This window comes from Nematostella vectensis, chromosome 5, assembly GCF_932526225.1.
Source record: "Nematostella vectensis chromosome 5, jaNemVect1.1, whole genome shotgun sequence".
In the NCBI taxonomy this organism is placed as follows: Eukaryota; Metazoa; Cnidaria; class Anthozoa; order Actiniaria; family Edwardsiidae; genus Nematostella; species Nematostella vectensis.
Window position 1 is genome coordinate 5,186,033 of NC_064038.1, and position 21,666 is coordinate 5,207,698.

At 47.6% G+C, this 21,666-nt stretch overlaps 1 protein-coding gene and 1 long non-coding RNA gene across 4 annotated transcripts in view; one reads left to right on the forward strand and one right to left on the reverse strand.

Moving 5' to 3' along the window:
* Positions 1-18,730, reverse strand: part of LOC5509189 (EGF-like repeat and discoidin I-like domain-containing protein 3) — a 38,509-nt gene extending 19,779 nt beyond the window's left edge. The window contains exons 1-5 of one of the 3 annotated variants that reach the window (XM_032378060.2): positions 18,217-18,723; positions 3,627-3,738; positions 3,148-3,467; positions 2,101-2,279; positions 1,325-1,877 (exon numbers count right to left, since the gene is read on the reverse strand). In XM_032378060.2, coding sequence (XP_032233951.2) covers positions 2,127-2,279; positions 3,148-3,467; positions 3,627-3,738; positions 18,217-18,582 — 951 coding nt within the window. In that variant the 5' untranslated portion in view covers positions 18,583-18,723 and the 3' untranslated portion in view covers positions 1,325-1,877; positions 2,101-2,126. Of the gene's footprint in view, positions 1-1,324; positions 1,878-2,100; positions 2,280-3,147; positions 3,468-3,626; positions 3,739-18,216 lie in introns of those variants that run through there. The other 2 variants (XM_032378061.2, XM_048728191.1) reach the window with 2 other exon arrangements.
* Positions 18,731-19,740: 1,010 nt separating this feature from the next.
* On the forward strand, positions 19,741-21,074 carry LOC116616145. Its single transcript, XR_004295218.2, has 3 exons — positions 19,741-19,919; positions 20,477-20,535; positions 21,027-21,074. It is a non-coding gene; the product is annotated as an uncharacterized LOC116616145 (long non-coding RNA).
* Positions 21,075-21,666: the final 592 nt, after the last annotated feature.

A 21,666-nucleotide genomic window follows, 5' to 3' on the forward strand; every position in this document is an offset into this window, starting at 1 on the left:
TCCAATTCAGCGTGAAGTAGTTAGATTTATTTAACCTACCAAGAGCCACTGGATCAGATATAAGCCATCTATCCGGCCATAATCCACCCCCTATTTTGAAATCCGCCTCTGGTCTCTGGTTTGATTTGTGAGGAACTTCATTTTGGGTTTGAAAGCTTTCGTTACTTATTAATTAGTATCTGCTTTGATTCGCTGAGTAAGATTATTTGTTTAAAAATGGTTTATTGTTTAAAAAGTTACCGAAAGAAAAGTAAAATTCCAAGTTTCTAGTCCCTTCTGTTATGAAGGGAAGATAATATGATTTTGATATACTTCTTATTTATTTAAAAACTTTTGTTAATTATTAATTCGTCTCTGTTTGAATGATGGACTGAGAATGATTATTCGTTTTCTAAAACAGTTTATTGTCTTTTGTTATTTGTGTCGAACAAACTTTAAGTTTTGTTCGTGATAGACTTCGAATATTGATCTTAAGAATTTCGTGAATAAATAATTATTCGGTACTTTTCTAAATGATTTACTGTGTCATTAGGAACAATTCGCCGTCAAATGTTTTCTGATCTCCCCCGTTACTTTTCGATTTATTTGCTGCTTTCGCAAACTTTCAAATCATTGTTTATTCAAATTTGGGAAGCGTGATCATGATAACATCAAATCTTATTGCTTTTCAATAGATTTTTTTCAATTTTATCCATCTGGATCTTGTTTTAATTGTACAACTTTTTTGTTTTTGCGTTATGCCTTGGGTGTCCAATTAACTTGGAACCACTTTCTTTTGACTTACAAAGAAATTTGTTTGTTTCATGTTCAGTAAAAACCCGCGAGTAAAAACCTTCACTTTTCAAGGTTAACAAGCCTTAAGGGGCAGCGTTATGGTACTGCGCATGTCTGGAGTCGGTGTTTATTGTAGGCTTTTGAGGGGCCGTCCACACTAACACGGATTCGTTTGAATCCGTATTTTTGATACGTTTAGGCATTCCGTCCACACTAACACGGGAATCCGGATACTTTAAAAAACTCTGTCGAAAGTGAATCAAAATATATCCATATACTTTGGTCCGTTGTGTAGACGGTCGAATCCGTGTCAAATTGAAAACGATGACGTCATCTCGCAGGCTCGTCTGCTTCTATGAGCATGCGCATAAAAAAAATTACGTCACGCCGTACCGTGTTAGTGTGGACGACTGCATCAAAGCGAAAACCCTGCGAAAACGATAGTGTGGACGCAAATCAAGTGATCCGCTTTCGGCAAAACGAATCCGGATACTTTTGAATATCCGTGCTAGTGTGATCGACCCGCGCGATAAAACATGACGTAACAGCATTTCGACATCAGTTGGTAATGTTTATTATTACAATCCTAACATGACTTCGATTTTTACAACATGCACCCATCACCTTATTTTGATGCGGAATTATTACCAAGGTCCGATAAGGACGAAAATGAAGAAGTTAAACGTTTCACAATTCATTTTAGTGTTGAGTTTAGAGCTTTTGCAATATGTGAATTCTTTTTTATAACATGAGCACTTTTAAGCGAACTTTTAATTCTCTTTATACAACAAGATCTGTTTCTAGTGAAATGTGAATTCTCTTTTATATCATGAGCGCTTTTAAGCGAACTTTTAATTCTCTTTATACAACATGATCTGTTTTGAGCGAAATGTGAATTCTCTTTTATAACATGAGCACTATTAAAAGAACTTTTAATTATTTTCTACAACATGATCTGTTTCTAGCGAACTGTGCATCCTCTTTCTCAGCCCCTATTCCTAGTGTGTACTGTGAATTGCCTCTAATACATAATCCCTATCCCATGAACTGTGCATCTTTTTATTTTGTGCGCTTCATCTGTAATTCTTGTCCTTCAACAGTGTCTATAAGAATAATATATTTAAATTCATATAATTAGAAAACAAACTGTTTTTAATACGATAATAATTGATGCAATTTTATCCGTTAAATTTCTTCTTGAATTAGTGAACTGGTTGTTTAATCATTTGATAGTTTAATATGCCTTTAATCGGCTCCTCCTGGCATAAGAAAGAACACACTTATAATATCAAAATCATGATAATCCTGCCATACCCCACACCCCACCTTGTAGATTAATGGACAGAACACAATTAGTCCGCGTCATAACCATACACTTCCAATCTCAGTGCACACGAGAAGTGGCACGTGACGGTAGTGATCCTCAGGAGTTTTGTCTTGATTGGTTGAGAAAGGACAGTATCTACCACCTGGTGATTATGGGTTACACCTACAACTTGGAATACCTGGTGAAAAACATTACAGTACATGTTACTCATCAAGTGCTTCAAGTCCATCCAGGCCCTGGTTCTATGTCTGATGGTCCGACTACCAACCTCCATCCTGTAACACTTTCAAGGTTGTAAGCATGTTGACTAATGGTCTGACCAATACCTTGTCACATCTTCCTCCTGGTACACTGTCCAGGCAGTACCATATGGACTGATAGTCCAACCATTACATACCTTGTCAACACCTCCCCTCTTGGTACACTGACCAAGCAGTACCATACAGACTGATGGTCCAACCATTACATACCTTATCAACACCTCCCTCCTGGTACACTGTCCAGGCAGTACCATACAGACTGATGGTCTGGCCATTACATACCTTGTTAACACCTCCCTCCTGGTACACTGACCAGGCAGTACCATACAGACTGATGGTCCAACCATTACATACTTTGTCAACACCTCCCTCCTGGTACACTGACCAGGCAGTACCATACAGACTGATGGTCTGACCATTACATACTTTGTCAACACCTCCCTCCTGGTACACTGACCAGGCAGTACCATACAGACTGATGGTCTGACCATTACATACCTTATCAACACCTCCCTCTTGGTACACTGACCAGGCAGTACCATACAGACTGATGGTCTGGCCATTACATACCTTGGGTACACCTCCCTCCTGGTACACTGACCAGGCAGTACCATACAGACTGATGGTCCAACCATTACATACCTTATCAACACCTCCCTCCTGGTACACTGTCCAGGCAGTACCATACAGACTGATGGTCTGGCCATTACATACCTTGGGTACACCTCCCTCCTGGTACACTGACCAGGCAGTACCATACAGACTGATGGTCCAACCATTACATACCTTATCAACACCTCCCTCCTGGTACACTGACCAGTTAGTTCCGTCAAGACTGTAGCTGATCGTAAAGCTTGTGATCCAATTGTCTGCTCCGGTACTTCCCTGTGTTTGCACTTTGGTGACTATCACAAGTCGCTTCAGGTCAATCTGTATCCATTTCTCAGGGTCAGATCCGTGTGCTATCCAGGCTCTAGGGGAGGTTGAATTCGCGTCTAGGTTCAAGCGTGCGTACTTTCCCATATAATAATCAAAGTAATAAGAGCTCTGGGTGATTTGGTCGTCTTTGATTCTGTAATCTTCCATCCCAAGAGCTCGAGCTTCCTCTGTTAAGATTACATTGAGCCTCATCAGTATAATTCAATTCATCACGAGTTAAATGCCTCTGTTATTACATTTCCATTAGAATGTTAGTACTATTGAAATATACAAATTGACTCGTCGGCCTTCAATTTAGAAAATAATTTATTATGTTTATGTCATACTTATGTCGCAATTCTCTCCGATAAATACATCATGGCAGACACACGTGTAGGTATCGTCGAGCTTGCTGGTGTGACATGTTCCATTATTACACGGCTTGTGCTCACATGCGCTCTGCAACATGTACAATTGTGGAAAGAGCCTGTCAGGAATATTATTATACAACTACGGCTTTGACAACGAGATTGAAAAAAAAAGTATGCGGCTCGGTTGTGGTTGGGTTGAAAACAGCTGAAATGTTTCAGACAGGACGCATTTTCACGTGCTTCTACGGAATATTGAATGAAATTCCATTGTTTTCTGCTGTCGTCGTCCATGTTGCCGTCGTCGTTTCTTCAAGGTCGCTGGTGGTTACAGCATTTTGATGTCATTTTGCGTCTAAAGTCTTGACTGAAATCACTTTTTCCTTGTAAAAAAATGGACCTAATTTTGTTTGAGCCTCTATCCTTTATCAATCGACTCAGAACATAGAATAGATATTCCCTGATAAATTTCTGTAATGACATGAAAAATCATTCTCGGGGACCCAGGGCGATACAGGAAACCGAATCAAGAGAACTCGCGAAGACGAAAAAGACATATTCCCTCTCCTTTCTTACGTCTTCTCGCGGGGATCCAGGGTGATGCAGGGAACCGAATCGAGAGTACGCGCGAAGACGAAAAAGACGTCTTCCCTCTTCTTTCTTTCGTCGGTTTCCTGCATCGCTATTTTTGGTATGTTTGCTCGACTATAAAATGTTTTGCAGATTCGTATGATATTGTAAGTTTAATTAGCCAGCTTTGCTCTTGTGAAAACTGTAAATCTTCCCCCATGAGTAGTAAACTAGTAAATTATACGGAGACTCCTTAAACAACGAGGCAAAATTCCTAAATAGGAATGGATAATAATGTTAAGTCTTGTTATTTACTCACGATTATTTACTGATTACTGATGTAGTAAATAAAATCGTGCCATAGAACTTTCATTATCTGCTTGTTGCTGTATTTCTCAAGGAAGCTAAATTATTCAACAGATAACAAAACAACACACAAAAACAGAGTTGGGCTACCAGGTGATAACCACTCGATATCCGCCCCACTCAATACCCCTGATAGCCCGGTAAATCCGCCCCACATCTAATTCGTAAATTCTAATAACGGATTCTTCGGTAAGCGGCAAGCATATGAAAAATAAAAGCTCACATATAGGGGAATCTGACATAATCTTATGAGCCAGCATAAACACCATCATATTTCAGGGGGGGGGGGGGGACTTTGGATTTTCATAGACACCGAAACGCGTTTCGCGTAGATTAATAATTGCTAATTATCAGTCTACTTCGGGACCACTTCGCGTGGATTAATAATTAGCAATTATTAATCTACGCAAAACACACTCCGCGTAGATAAATAATTAGCAATGGTTAGCAATCATTAATTCGCTGTCTATCGACAGAAGCGGGACTGGGGCCTTTCATAGAAACGAGTGGGAACCTTGCAATTAGACCCCCGTCTGTCCTGTAGTATACGACATGTGCATACGTACGTATATATACACATGTGCATAGCATTCGAAGGATGAAGTGCGGAAAAGATTACTGTAGGTGGCTAAAGGTCGGCCATGCAAACACGTGTGGCCAGAGGTGCATGGATACCTACTGCAAGGTGTACCTCCAAGGGCTCCATAAGGGCAGCCCCTTTCCCGTGCCGTGCAGGATCTGCGGCATAGGGACGCAGTCGGAGACGCGGTTGTGTCGCCCCTGCGGAGCGAATCGTGTAGGGCAGAGGATGCGCGGCACCGAGAGGCGCGCTCGGGAATGGTTCGCACTCGTCCTCTCTGATATCGTAGCCGGCGGAGCTGGGTGGCACAAGGCATATCCGAACACCCGTCCTGTCTGATACCGCAGGGCTGCGATACGGGCAATTAGAGACTGGGTGGTACAAGGCATACCCAAATACCCGTCCTGTCTGATACCGCAGGGCTGCGATACGGGCAATTAGAGACTGGGTGGTACAAGGCATACCCAAATACCCGTCCTGTCTGATACCGCAAGGCTGTGATACGGGCAATTAGAGACTGGGTGGCACAAGGCATACCCAAACATGGACGCTTACATAGAGGAGATTTTCAATAACATGCCTGAGGCGCCCGCCGCACTGGCAGGGCTGGTCCAGAACATCCTGGACGAGGGCATCCCCGGGGATGCCAAGCGCAAGCTGCTTAAGCCGCTCACAGGCAAGAATCCTGGGTACGAGTGGCGACCCGAAGCGGCTTGGGGTCCGAAGAAGTCGGGGAGCTTGGCCAAGGAGCCAAGCACTGCGCCGAGTCTGCCGTGCGATCTAGTGGCCGCAACCTCTGCAAAGATGTATCTAACCGGCCATGGAGGGTCGGGGAAGACCGAGTGGGTGGTGAGCATGTTCCGCGGCCGCAACGTTGTGGTGCTCACTCCCGAGAACGACCTTGCCCACGACCATCGCAATAACCCGCGCCTCGCGGTGAAGGTTCAAACCTACCACTACTACCTCTGCATACCAGCGGAGAAGCCGATAGAGGAGTGGAGACCTTCCGAGCTGGGGCACAAACTCGACCATCTCGCAGAAGTAATCATCATTGACGAGTGCTGTAAGGTACAGACTAAAGTGCTACGCGCCATCCTAGAGTACCTCGCCACGCGGCCGTGTCAGGTAGTGTGTTGTGGCGACTATGGGCAGGTCCTGCTCAAGGAGTGGGCACAAGGGAACATCCGCTGGTTCAAGTCCGACTACCGCTGCCTGTGTGAAGACTGCGGAAAGCCGTACAGTACATGCGTCGGCCTGCCCTCCTCCAGGCTCCACGACATAAAGGACAGGTTTGGTTTCGGTCAGATTCCCAACACCTTGAGGTGTTTCGAGAGGAGTGGGATGGGGTAGCGTTCGACGCGGCGATCGAGCACCCACCCAAGCGATATGTGGGTGTGCTCGACCAACAAGATGGGGGCTCTTGTTCAGCAGTGATTAATAGAGCACCACAGGAAAAACTACCCCCGATTGCCAGCAACCATCCTCTTTTGACCCCGATCCTAGCGTCGCGCATCGTTATCGCAAGCAAGGGCGGCCAGTGCCCGTGCCAGGCAAAAGGGTTGAGAATATCGACGCATACAAAGGCACGGTAGTCGAGGTTCCTCTCGACGCGGTCCTTAACGGGCTTCCCCTCGAGTGGAAATGCGCGGGCTGAGGAACCGTCCACCGGGTGCAGGGCAAGACTATCCAGACTCCAAGACGTCTGTTTATCATGGATCACGAATGCTGTATACACCGGCATCTCCCGATAACACCCCCGGTGCCTTGGTTCCCACATGACTGCAGGCTACGCCCAGTGAAGAGCTCATTATAGCGCGAATCAAGCGATACGCTATAGACGACAGGCGAAAGGGTCGCACAAAGTACACGGGATCGCACCACGTTCTGACGGTAGACCACGTACTCGGCATGATTGCTGACGCGGAAAAGAAGTGCACGGTCTGTGGCAATCAGCTTCTGCTTCAGGGGTACACCAAGAGCCATCCCCAACGCTTCAATATCGACCGGCTGGATGACAGTCAGGGTCACTACAAATGGAATGTCAGACTCACGTGCCTTAGCTGCAATAGAAGGCACAAGCGCTGATCACGCAAGCGTGACGCTACGCAACTGCGAATGCGTGAAGCCGTGCTTAGAGTACGCCGTGTAATACAACACTGGCTGTCCGGGCTCCATAACCCTCTTTAGTATTGGGTATGCCTTGCATGTCCACCACGGGTCCGTCGCCCGCCGTCGTCCCTTGTCCTGGAGGTCTTCCTCCTTTTTACGGCGATGTACACCTCCGTTCCGATCTCTAAGGGGACCTCTAAGGGGGGCTTTTCGGCTTTGAGAGGCACGCGCCTCAGCTTTATGGCGTCTTTAGGCGCAAAGCCGAGATGACGATTGGCAAAGCGGTAACCCACTCGCGGTTTGTTTCGCCGGATGCAAGCTCCTTCGAGTACTGCGCACGAAATAGGCGCTGTGCCAGCCAGCGATGGAAAAAGTCGGCGAAAGCTTGGCTCCTGTGGTGCCCTGGCTCAGCCCTTCGGACCTCCACCCCGTGGTCTGTTAGGAGCTTTGTGGTAGCACCCTTGAACTCCGTGCCGTCATCAACCATGAGGACTTTAGGCCATGTGAGAGGTCCCTCTGAATAGATGTCAGCGAATTTGCGGGAGACGACGACCGTGCTCTTAGTCCTCAGTGGGAGGGCGGCTTTATATCGTGAAGCAACGTCAACGACAGTCAGGGCATACTTGTACCCGCGGTCGGTTGGCAAGAATAGCAGGTCCGACTAGTGGATACGGTTTGGTATCTGCTCCGAGAAGTGGGCGTAGGTAGTTGGAGGAGTAGGTGTCTGTGTGTAGCCCCCGACGGGCTGCGAGCTTACCCACTTGCGCACTCGATCTATGGAGGCTGAGCCCTTGGAAAGTTTGGCATGCAGAGCGGTCACTCCCTAGAAGCCATCTCTGGCGTAGTATATAGGACGAAGAAACGCATCGAGTTCTTCGTCGGACATACGCTTCGCCGCCATTATGTGTCGGCAATGTATTGCAACAGGTGTATCAGTCTCCAACAGGCCGAGGCGGTCTTTCTGAGGTCGGTAGCCCCTCGGAGAACGACATTGGCGAATCTCTTAACGTACTCCCTGTCTGCGCGCCACAACTCGAGGCTTCGGTTAGCAATGTCACCAAAGCTACATAACCCACCCATCGACGACACCTTCGGTGTCAGTCGCTTAGCAGCGGCTGCTACCTCGTGCATAGCACTCCACAACTGGTCTTCAATCATCTTATAAGTATACGTATACGTATAAGCGCAGTATGGAAAAAGGCCGCCTAGATGCAGCGCCGGAACTCAGCTAAGGCAGGGCTCTCATCGTTTGACAGGAACTTTGCGAGGTAGTTGCCACCAACGAATGCAGTCGCGTTTAGGACGGCGCCGCCAACCAAAATTGCGATGGAAGCCATCGAGTAGTGTGTACGTTTCACGTGCTGTGTGTACGTGAACACGAGTCTAATACGTGGCCTACACGTGTAGTACACTACTACATGGGCAAGATCTTCTGGTCCTCAAGGTAACCCTTCAAAGCGACAGCACCCGCAAAAGCGGCAGTCATTTTTGCGTAGTTCATGGCGTTCGCGGAGGGGTCTTTGGTGAAGTCTTCGAGCAAGACCTTGCGCCCAACCCAGCCAATACCGGCGACGAGGCCGGTTATGACTGCGGCGTCGGTGATGGTCTTTGTAATCTTGCTTTGCTGCTTCGTCGACATATATACGCGTGTACGCATATGATTCACGGACGTGCGGATATGGGTGGGGCTCTTGTGTTTAAATGTCTGCTTACTCCATGGCTAACAGTCGAGATTTGCATAGTCCGGGAGCGCGAAGCGCTGTCGCCGGAGCGGCAAGCGGTCGATCCTTGATCTGCTGCGCATTTGCGGGCGGGGTCACGTCGTCGGTACCTTCGGTAGCAAGTGGATCGGTAGCTCGCTGTTTGGCAGCTGGTGTACGAGTGAACGCGGCAGCTAGCTCCCGCCTACGTGTGTAGATGCCGATCAATGACACTAGAAGACCAGCGACCCCGATAACCGAGTTGGCCGACCAAGCAGAGTTGCTTTCCGGGACTGGTGTGTGTGCCGAAGGCGTGCCAGCGCTTGCCGTTCCGGCGGCGGCATCTTCGGCGCGCGCGCACAAGCCCTCGCGTCCCTGCGGCTCGCCAGCGACCGTCGACTCAACGTGTTGCACGACACGAAGTGTCTCTTTCTTCTTCGCTCGGTTAAGTCGGTTCCCCTCTACCAAGCGCCTTCCGGCTTCGAATCGTCCAGGGTGTTTAGGTCGGTTCGCGGGTGGCTCGGGGCTCGTGATTCTCTCCACCAACGCCGAAGGCGTACGTGCAGGTTCATGAGCAGTTTTTTGATGATGCTCATCATCAGCAGCTTGTTTGTCAGGTTCCGCTGACCCGTTTGCCGTTCCGGCAGGCTGAGCACTAGTACTTCCTTGAGGTTCCTCCATTTGTGATGCAACTACTTGGTTGCTGAAGAAGTGGCAAGCTTTCAAACGAACGTCTACTCTGGGGTGGCAGACTCGCCAGTGCGTTTGCGGGCAAACCACTGGTGGTTTTGCGACTGCTACCTCGTGTTGACACCGCGTGTCAGCGCTTGCCCCGACAGCTAAAGCCACCAAACGACCGCAGCGTAGAGACAGGCTTCCGCACAATGTGCGGAGCTCGTTGTTGATGATGTAGTCGGACACTAGGTCATTGTGGAGATCGACCACACTTTCTATCGGCAGCGCCATGCCTACTAGCTTGGTCGTAAGCTTCAGAAAGCTGTCTGCCAGGGCGTCTGTAGTCCGGCTGGCTAGAGCAGTCTTGTATTGCTTCTCGTACTTCCTCACCTCCTCGGCGCTCATGCGTTTGAAGTCGTGAGTCAGGGCCTTGCCTACCATTTCTCTCGAGTTCCACGAGGCTACGAGAATCGCGAGTTTCTCCCTTGCGTCTGCTATCTCAGTTTGCACACCTCCGGTTGCCGTTCCGGCAGGCTGCGTCGAGCAGCCCAACGACTCGAAAGACGTAAAGAGGCGCTCTGACCAGCTCGTCAACTTGGCGTTCAGCGCGCGCCACGTGGGTATTAGCGTGTGGGTGATCACGCAGCAGCTCACCAGCATCACGAAGCCGTTCCGTGAGAACATCGCGGCCTTGGTGGTCTTCCATACGCCGAGCAAGGCGGACATGAAAGCTATCCTGCATGACTACGGCGCGGAACCCCCCTCAAAAAGACTCTCAAAGTATTCGTCGCTCATCATGCACCCTAGGGTGCAACAAGTGTGTACGTTTCACGTGCCTTGAGGGCGGTGTGATCAATGCGTATACGTAAACGTATACGTATACTATACGTATACGTGGGCGGTGATTTACTGCCCTTACCGTTCAACTAGGGCGATGGTATAAGGGTGACGCAAGGAAAACTCTAACTTCGATAACTTTTTTGTCTTGAGGGCCTTTATGTACTCTTTCATCTTCTCTTCTGAGAGCTCCGCGCCGTAGTCATGCAGGATAGCCAGGATACCCTGGCCGCTTGCCGTGCGTTTTATCTCGAGATGCACACCGTCGCGGGTATTGACCAATCGGAGACCACCCCCATGGATAGCACTGTCGTCCGTCGTTCGAAGGTCGATCCACATAGCAAACTTGTTATCGCCATAGAACGACTCGGGGCTGACTGCAGGGGCGGCAGGCGCTCCGCTGTGCCCCCCTCCCCCCAGGGGAGGGGCGGACGAACCGCCTCTAAGCCTCCCTCCAGAAATCCGTGGGGCGTAGTCCCTGGCTGAAGACCTTGTTTGGCATGACGTCGATTGTAACGCGAACGCTCTTGATGTCGGGGTACACGAACTTCTCAGAGTCGCGAGCCCCTGCCGTGTATGACTCCACAAAGAGGAGCAACAGACCACTCATAGACCTTCGCGGCAGGTTGACACTCTGGTTGATTATGCTGTCCGTCCCTTTGCTAATCACGAAGGTCTTGTGGAAGTTCACTTGCTCGTAGAAGAACGTTGTGCCGTTTTGGTAGGCGGCGGCTGCAGACCGGGCGAGGTTGTCGTCCCTCAGGCTTTCGTATTCCAGCACTAGATTTTTGATGGCATAGGATAATTTAGTAGCATCGCTCCCGACTACTACCTGGTCAACTGTTGCGAGCGTGATCTTGAAGAGCAGCGCCTCGGAGAGCGCCCTTGAGTACAGTACGCCGTGGTCCGTCAGCAGAGAATGGTCTAGCGGGATCGTGTACTTCGCCCCGTGGGAGGCGTTTAGAGCGTTCTTCTTGGCGTTACTAGTCGCTTTATCGCCAGCCTTGGAGCTTGCGCCAGCTTGAAGCTTGCGCATGTTTTCTGACTGTATGCCCTGCTCCATGCGGTCCTCTCTCTCGACCTTGGACAGGTAAAGCTCCTCATACGTCTTGAAGACATCGTAGCGGTTTGTGTCCTGGTGCGTTTCTCCTGCAAACGTGATTTTCAGGCGGCTCACGAGATTTCGGCCGACGTTGTTCACGACGGTATTATTTGCTTGGCCTGAGATGGAGAGATCGAAACCCTCAAGGAGCCAGGCACGAGCGTGACGCCTTCCGATAGCTTTGGGACCGCCACATATAGCGTCTCGCCGAGGGAAGCCGTCGACGGGTTGAGAGTGACCCGGTGAAGAGTTCTCTCGGTTTTCAACCCCAGAGGAGTTCTGGGTGTTCGTTGGGGGTCAAGTTTATCGCCGACTGACATTCCTATTACGTATTACGTATATATATATATATATATATATATATATATATATATATAATAATATATATAATATACGTAATACGTAATAGAAATATCAGTCGGCGATATATATATATATACATAAAGTGGCTATGGTGCGGACTGTTGGACATGTCTAATATAGCGTAGCATGGGCTATGCGCACGCATCATGGATGATGTTGACATTGGCATTGACGATACCTTGCCGGGTGCGTCCGCCGATCGCGGAACGGGGGACGATGAGACGACGCCCCTTATCCCGTTTGACCCCGACGATGGGGAGTCGACCCCAATGACGAGCACGTCATCGTGTATGCATGCTGCGCATAGCATGACTGCGCGAACCGCAACGCAAACCGCCGGAACGGCAAGCGCTGAAACCTCGTTCACCACAGAGGGTGCAGCGACAAGACTCGGTCTCCAGTCCCTCAGGGAGAAATACCCAGACCTTAACGAGAATCTGATACGGTTCCAGTCAGACCGGAGGAGAAAGACGCTAATACAGCTTCGCAACCTCGACAAAGGGGGTTGGACTAAACCAAGACAGCTGTTCAACGAGAACGGGGGCGTTCGACAGGACGTTGCAAAGTTGAAAGGCTTCAAGCTGGCGATGGGGTCTGTGGCAGAGATAGACGCGGTCATCCAGGAGAACACAGAACGAGTCCAAGAGCTGCATGGGGTGGTAACCACAGACAGGGAGACCATCGACGACCCTAAAACGTCAGAGAGTCGCCGCCAAGAAGCTCGTAAGCGCAACGAGGAAAGGCTATCCGAGGTCGACAAACTAGAACGCGAAAACCGAGAGCTCGAGAACCGAAAGCCGCTCAGAGAGCGCATCAAAGCTATCTTTGAAAAGTACGGCTTTACCGTCACCGTCGTTGCCTAGCGACGACGATCGCGACCATTGTGACGTCGCTCGGCAAGTCGCTCTCCTCCGTGGCCAGAGGGGTCGGTAACGGGCTTAAGGCTATCGGGAAAAAGCTAGCGAGCTTCTCCCTGGGCTAGTAGGCAGCATCGCGAACTTCGTGTTTAAGGCTGCAGGAGAAGCGGTGAAATTCCTTGTCGAAAATGCGTGGCTGCTTATTCTAGCCGTAGCCGCGTTCTTGGTTCGTCGAATGCAAAGCAATCATCGGAACAAGTAATACGCCGCGGCCACCGCGAGTCCCGACAACCCCGCCTTGGGGGCGGTGTGGTCACTCCTTTAGCCCGGTCCGGGTGCGCTTGCCGTTCCGGCGGCAGTCATGCTATGCGCAGCATGCATACGTGAAGAGGGGGCAGGCGCCGCTCCCTCTGCGTGCACTTTCGCAGGTGCGAAAGCCTTGCTTCGCACCTCGCGGTCGATCCTCGGATCAGTCGCGTGTTGCACCCTAGGATGCCCACCGGCCATGTTATGAGCACCGACTGGCTTTGTCTCGGTGTTGATCGCGTTTGCGCCGAGCGTCATGGAGTCTGTGGCTTTCTGTAGTTTATTGTTGTAGCCCACGACGCTTTGCGTGTTTATCACCGGATCGCTCGGCATCAGCCACACTCCTGGTGCGACCGCAAGACTCAGTCTCACCTTGGCCTACTGCACGGCTAACTGGTAACTTTGCACGCTTTGAGCGATGTCGTTTTCTATGATCGCGTCTTCAAGCAGCTTCGTGAACTCTGCCTGCGCCTCCATGGCCGGTCCACCGGCCCCCGCGATGGAGGAACGGACGTTTACCTGCGCTGTGTAGACGAACAGCACTGTGTAGACGAACGCCTCGACCGAGCGATCGAGTCTTCCTAGCCCTGCTTTCGTCGGCCCCTCACCTTTGGGAGGCGCAAACCAGCTTTGTTGCACACCCCCGTGGTCGTCGTTGCGTATGAAATCCACCTGCTTCCCACTATTGTACGTCCCACCTTCGTCGCTAAACAGATTGAGGTGGCTCGGGTACTCGTCAGCCGCCGTGTCGTAGCCACGGATCACGTGCACGTTGCGATACCCCTCCCCCGGGTAGAACACAAACACATCGCCTGGCCCGTGGTTCCGCCCGTCTTTCCTTTTTTACGCGGCAAACCGAACTCTATACATAGACGCTCGAAAGCGGCTTTCTTGTTCTGCGTGAACGGGCTGTCGCCAGGCAGGGGGGCGCCGAGCTCGTAGAGTATCCTCCGCGTGGTAAAGTAGACGTGAAACCTTAGAAATCCCCTGACGACAGAGGGGAGCGTGGCGAAAGCGGGGTCGGTTAGGGACACCCCGCATCCGGCGGTTGCGCACCAGACCTCAAAGTTAAGTTGCTGTGGCCAGTACCCATAGGAAGGCTCCGAAAGCCACCGGCGAGACTCCTTGGAGGACTTGTGCGTGACTACTGTCTCTTTGAATATATCTCGGACCCTAGTCGTGAATGATTTGTCCTCAGCCACGTGTATCTCTAGCTGCGTGAGTAGTGGGGTGATGTCTGAGGCCGTGCTCTGCGTTCAACACAATGGTGGTCCTACATATTGTGCTCACCAAAGGCGAACAGACACTCTTCTTCGAGCGGCCGATAAGGTGCCCACGCTTCGTGGCGCTCCGGCAGTGCTCGCTGTTTAACAGCTGGTATAATCTCGAGCGAGAGCATCAGATAACGACTATAGCCGCCCTCCCGCCCATCGCTACTCTGCCAGCTGGGCACCACACGGCCGAGTCCATCGTGGAAACGATCAACCGCGCTGAAAGCAAGATTCTGACCGCGGAGCTGAATCCCCTCACCGGGAAGATCGCGCTCATGTCCAATGGCGTTGCGTTCCTGAATGCCGAGCTTTGCGCACTATTTGGCCTAGAGGCTAAAGACGATCAGTTGGGGGAGCGGGGCCTCGCACTGTCCTTGGGGGGACCCCCAATTAAGTTGGCTTTGCCGAAAATAAAGGCCCTTTACATCTGCTGCGATATCGGAGATCGCACGCAATGCCTCTCATTAGGCGAGCCTTCAAACGTTCTCGCTTGCCTAGAAACCCGCGGGCGACCGCACGAGAAAGTCGTCTATAGACCCGACACCCCCGTTTGTGCCGCAGCATCTTCCTCTGAGTTTATCTCGAGTATCCGAATATGGATCAGGGATGACCGCGGTAGACGGGTGGACTTTAAGAGCAAGCCTGTTCGCCTCGTATTAGAGCTAACCTAGCTCCGACATAACAAGCATGGCAAACAGCGGCGTTAGCAGCGGTGCCATATACCCCTCGCTTCCCAGCGTCTGCCCCCCGAAGGGTACGCACATGACGCCCACCGCTCCGGCAAGCATCGGCGGCGACGTGCAAAGCTTCCGACCCCAGAGAATATGTGACACTCAGGCGGTTCTAGACAACGAGATATCGCATCATCGACAGGTGCGGAAAAAGTATAAGCGCGCCTCCGCCGTTACCCATGCTGTGTCTGTGGCATCCGGCATCGCTGCAGGGGCGCTTTCCAGTTCCGGGGCAGGGGTCTCTTTGAGTAGGATAGGGGTTCTGATCGGCGGCCCGCTGGCAGGGTTCGCTGGGCTGGTCGGTGTCGTGGGCGCGGGCGCGGGGGTGGTCTCTAGGGGTCTTACGAGCAAGGTGGCTAAACACGAAGACACGATGGTTTTAGCGGAGAGTAAAAAAAACTCGATCAGCGAGCTGGTCTCTAAGGCTCTGCAAGACGGGCATATCTCAGACGAAGAGTTTCGGCTGATACTTCTGGAACAAGAGAGATACTACGCGCTCAAGGCCGCTATCAGAGCTCGGCACGGCCTCGCATCGCGTGGGAAAAAAAGCAGGAAAGGGCCCTCCCTGGAGACACGCGAAAAGATGAAAAAGAGGCTGCGAGAAATTCGCGAGGAGTTCGGGAGCGAGGTGTTCGAGTAAAGCTCAGGTTTAAACGCCACGCCAGCGGCTTTGAATTTACGGCCGAAAAACGGCGGCCCAACCCAATGCTATGCACATGTGTTTATATACGTACGTACGCACATGTGCATATACTATAGGACAGACGGGGGTCTAATTGCAAGGTTCCCACTCGTTTCTATGAAAGGCCCCAGTCCCGCTGCTGTCGATAGACAGCGGATTAATGATTGCTAACCATTGCTAATTATTTATCTTCGCGGAGTGTGTTTTGCGTAGATTAATAATTGCTAATTATTAATCTGCGAAGTGGTCCCGACGTAGATTTATAATTAGCAATTATTAATCTACGCGAAACGCGTTTCGGTGTCTATGAAAATTCAAAGTCCCCCCCTTCAGGGGACTTGATGCGCTTGTTCAGGAGCGAGCAAAAACCGGCATATTTCAGGGGACATATGTTTCATGCGCTTGTTTATGAGCGAGCATATTATTTCATGCCTTGTTTTACAAAAACACTAGAACAACTAGAGTGAACCTGACTCTTTGGTGAACCCGAACCCGATTATTCGGCACGCGTACGACAATAACTCTCACAGTTCTCCCCCGATTGCCACGATCTTTTTGTCAAATTAAAGCTCATACATAAGGGAATCTTTTTTGCGGGATCTGTTTGATGCGCTTGTTTATGAGCAAGCGTAAACTGGCATATTACAGTCGCCGCCGCGTTGTTTTACAATAACACAAGAACAACGACAATGAAACAACTTTCGTCTTTATTCGCTCGTTAAATTAGGTATCCCAACACAACACACATCAAATAAATCCCTTTACTATAATGGAAAGTGTTTTGTATTTATTTCTGTCACGATCTTCATCGTTTAATACGGGCTCAAGATACTTTTTGTTAACCGTTTGTTTAGCGAGAAAGCATCCCCGTATCCAAGCGACCGACATCTGTCAATGGAACAATTTTCGTCTAATCGCTCGTTAAATTAGGTATCCCAACAAAACATACATCAAATAAATCCCTTTACTATAACGGAAAAGTATCTCGCATTTATTTGGTGCGATTTTTCTAGCGCTGCCATGATATGGAAAGTTTGATACCGACTTTGGGTTCATTTTCACACCTAGCTAGCGGCTAAGAATGCCGCCGTCATTAACATCATGTTGTCTTATCTTACAAGCATTCGCTGTCGGCTTGTAATGTCGGCTGATAATAATTAACTCTGTAGTGGGTAATTTACGACCTAAGCGTATTTTTTTTTTCGGATAGAATTATCATATAAGGTTTCGAGATTTTCGAAAAAGGATCGAAATATGACATTAGCATATAAGGGTTTGGCTCGCTTCTACATTAGCATATAAGCGAGCCAATAAGCAAACAGGGTAAAATGCATCCAACAAAAGCGCTACAGAGACCACCAGGCCATCATCTTCAAAGGCTGGGAAGACTACGCGGCCGGCGAGAAGAGTGTACATGCCCTTCTACGTACCTGCGCTAGAGTCAATCAGCCCGTCCGCGACCAGAAAGTCAAGGTCAAGGCTCAATTGAGCAAATACAAAAACGGCTCTGACAAAAGTCAACCATATGCTTCTGCTCACACAAAACATCAACATAATTCCCGTGATCCCTCATATCCCTATCCCGACCGTCTACCAAAGTCAGAAAATAAAAAAAAAAAATCCCTTGTCTATCCCGTATCGAATCCCGCAACTCGTTAGAAAAGCCACGCAATTCGTGATTTTATTCGCTACGCGATGAAAACATTCAACACGCAAAAGATATATAAATACCAGAACCAATCTACAAATTAAGAAAAACTAAGAATAAGACGTGAATAAGACTTTCGTTAAAGAGTGGGGCGGACTAGCTTTTCGATTTTTCGGTGGGGCGGTTGTACGTTGGGGGGCGGTCATTATGTGGGACGGACAAACCAGTATTCATTATGTGGTTTGGTTATGGTTATGTAGGTATCGATCGTGCATGTGAAAATCGTTGTTTAATCATTGTATATCAGTGTGGTTTGTTATTAATTGTGTAAGCAAAATAAACTCGTAACTAAGCAAACAAATGCCACATCTTAAATAACTCATGAACCAAAGTATCAAATTTCAGTTCAGTGTAAATTAAACTTTATTTTCTCAATATAACTCAGACATACTAAACTGTGTGAAGCATAAGTATTTTTACTTCATTCAAACATTTTTTTAATTATTTTAAATCTTGCTCGTGCAGTTTACCCCTCTTAGCTCCGATTTTAAAACCTTCAAATAGCAATAAATATACAAGACTAGTACAAGACAGTAATTTGTTATCCTGCCCAAAAATATTCGAAAGCTGCTCGCACGGTGCTGGCTTTTGTTGATCGAAAACGTATTATAACAAAACTCAAAATTGAAAATACGAAATATAGACTTTTATTTACTTGCTATATAACAGATCATTTTAAAAAAACATTGAATACTTTGAAATAATGTCGTACCTTCATTTCGTAATGGTCTGAGGTGGAGTTGGGCTGGTACTTCTCGTCTGGGCAGCTGTACTTATCGACAGACAGTAATTCGCACCAAAACTTTAAGCTCGAGTCAGCAATGGCCGCCACGTTGACAGACAAACACTCCAAGACGTCAAGACACCTCATCCAGCAAGAAAGAGCATCGCCTGTGAAACTACGAGAGATGATCGGCCCTTCTAGATACGAAGAGCTGTTCTTAATGAAGTTACCGAAAGAAAAGTCAAATTCCGAGTTTCTTTGCTTCCCGTTAGAAGTTCCTTCTATTAAGAAGGGCAGGAAAGCCAAGATGAAGAAAATATAAAAAGTGAAACGTAGAATTTGCAGGAATAACATGCCGACCAATCTCTAAGAAAATATGTTTTTGAGAAACTTTTTATTTCGATTTAAAAGCTTTCGTTAATTATTAATTTGTCGCTGCTTTGAATGATTCGCTGAGAATGATAATTTGTTTTCAAAAAAGTTTATTGTCTTGTTATTTGTGTCGAACAAACTGTAAGATGTTCGTGATAGACTTCGTATATTGATCTTAAGCATTTCGTGAATAATTAATTCTTCGGTACTTTTCTGAATGATTCACTGTGTCATTAGAAACAATTCGCTGTCAAATGTTTTCTGATCTCTCATGATAACATCAAATCTTATTGCTTTTCAATAGATTTTTTTCAATTTTATCCATCTGAACCCTATTTTAATTTTACAACCTTTCTGAATTGTCATTAGGAACCATTCGCCGTCAAATGTTTGTGATCTCCCCCGTTACTTTTCACTTTATTTGGGCTTTCGCAAACTTTTAAATCATTGTTTATTCAAGTTTGTAGACTTCGTTTGTGGATGGTTATTTTGAAGTTGAAATTTTTGCAAATAAACCATTGTATTTTCAACTAATAACAGAGGAGAAGTTGATCGACATTCTTTAAGGTAATTTTTTAATTTATTCATGACGACGCTTATTATCTCGCACCACAATATTCCCTGTAAACTCCTTTACAGCTTTACGATTCTACGGTCACACGGGGACGTAAATTGCTTACAACGTATCACATATTCAAGTATCTATCTCCTTAGGGTTGTGTCTCCCGCGTCAGTCGTATCCGTTGTATGAAAATATCACGTTGCGCGCCTTTAATGGGAAACATGGTGTCAAAAACCACGCTGGGCTTTAGATGTAAACATGCGCTGCGCACTATTTTATTTGTATGGATAGGTTGTGCAATAAAGTGAAGTAAAGTAAAAAAATAAAGTGAGAAGGCGAACAAATTTTCTTTTACTGGCTGTTCAACAAAGGAAAACAAGTGACGCCTGAAAAATATGATAGCTCATTTCTGATTGTTTCTTCTTCTCTTTTCCTTTCACTTATTTCAGAAAACGATTCAGCCAAATATTTTTTAATAGTGTCTCATATTCCTATTTCTCTTGAGTCTGGAAACTCTTGTGATCCTTGTGTTTTTTTTTACCCTCTAAACGTTACTGTGTAGTGTACGTGACAAAAGCTGATTTAGTATCCAAGTTCCCGTGGTTAACCCATGCTACTTCTGATCAATCTTCCAGCTCTCAACTCTCCCAGCCATGTGAACGCGGCCTAATGGCGCTGTGTGCCCTCGGTCTGGTGACGGGAGACTCGGCGCTAGCAGGGGCTGCACTCGGGGAACTGATGAAGCTTGGAGGAGAAGGTATCACAATATTTTGACAAAGTAGAAACACTATGGAGTTGGTTGTTTAAAATCAACATTTGGAACACGTATTTGAAAAACTCAAGTCACATAAGCCCCCCTCCTTCCTTAAAGCCCCCCCCCCTCCCCCACCCACCCTCAAGATTATAACGCACCTAGCGTGACACAATACCAGGTCTATCAACGTGTATTTAATGTTTATATCAGCGAGTAACTTTCTTTTTCCGTGTAAATATAAACAAACGGCACAGAAGCCATATACCGGGAATACGCCTCTCTCTACATAAGCCTCCTTTCTTCGGGACGAAAGATAACCACGTAGAACTTTTTCAGGAATTAAAATGAAAATTTAAACTAAAATTTTGCTGTAAACGTCAAATGTATTTCTATAACTTAATCCAAAGCACAATGTATAGTGTATACAGCCTCTTTTCTTCGGAACAAAAGTACGCCGCGGGTTCTTTTAGCAATTTTTAACCCAAACACAATGTATAGTGTAGTGAGTATATTACTTGTGTTGTTATCGCCTTACTATTTCGAATTTCTTTTATCTCTAGGTAATAAAGACCTGCATTACGAGATCTGCTATCTTTTCTCAAGATTCTACACTCTTCAGGTGTGTATCTAAGGATTAAGTGTTAAGATTTCTTGCGGTTGTTGTATCCTCTCGCGTGACCACCTACCCTGCTTGCTCAAAAATTTAACCTTGAATACCCCTTTTTAAACACTTTTTTTAGAAACGTTCGAAGAAAGCTCAGTGTGGTAAATGATTTGCACAAACAAAAGACATGCTGTAACACATACAGGAGAAAAGACACATCTAAAAAAACTTTTACTTTAGAAGATCTCCGACAACCTATCGTTTCATTCAGTGTGGTAAATGCTTTGGACTGGTTGGAACCCTCGAACGCATTCTCTTACACACACAGGAGAAAAGCCACATCAGTGTCCACAATGTGGTAAATGCACAAACTGGACACAAACTTTTACTTTAGAAGATCTCCGACAACCTATCATTTCATAAAAGGCAGAAGGTAGTGTAAAAAAGCTAAGGTAAAAGGTGTCTGATAACCATTTGATATTAACCCCCTGCCGCTTTTTCCACAGGGTGACCCTCGCCTCGGTCTTCGTCATATTGTCAAGGCAGTCCATCGGTAAGACCACGTGACACTAGCAAATGTAAAGTGATACTTGTTAAAGCCCGCGGCAGCATGAAGCTATAGGGCTGGAATTATTCAAGTTACCAATACGTTTTTCTATCGTCAAGATAGCGCCATCCATTCTTCGTACAATTTGCAACAGTTGGACCTTAAAGGTTATTCGACCTTTTTACAGTACGTTTTCGTGTCATGTGTTTAGGCACCCGGACCGTGCGGAATTATGGGATCAGCTGGCGGCCTTTATTGTACAAGTCTGTCCTGACAATCTGCAGGTAAGTCTCACGGGATTTATGCCCATGCTTTGAGATTTCTGGCCCATTTTGGGCTTTTTTACGATTTCTTACCGCCCTGCTAACATTCGTTTCAATTCCCAATTCTAAGCAAGACTTGTCATGCTATTAGGACATGGCTAGCCATTTCCAGTCAGAACCATCGCACTTTTTTCTCTTTTTGTTCATGAATAACCTAAACAAAAAGGTCAAAATCAATGCAGCTCGTCGTTGATCTACTGAACTGCCGCGTAAAGCTTTATCCGGTTAGAATCAGTCCTAGTCTACTCACCAGCCGCTTTTAATGGCACGCACGCC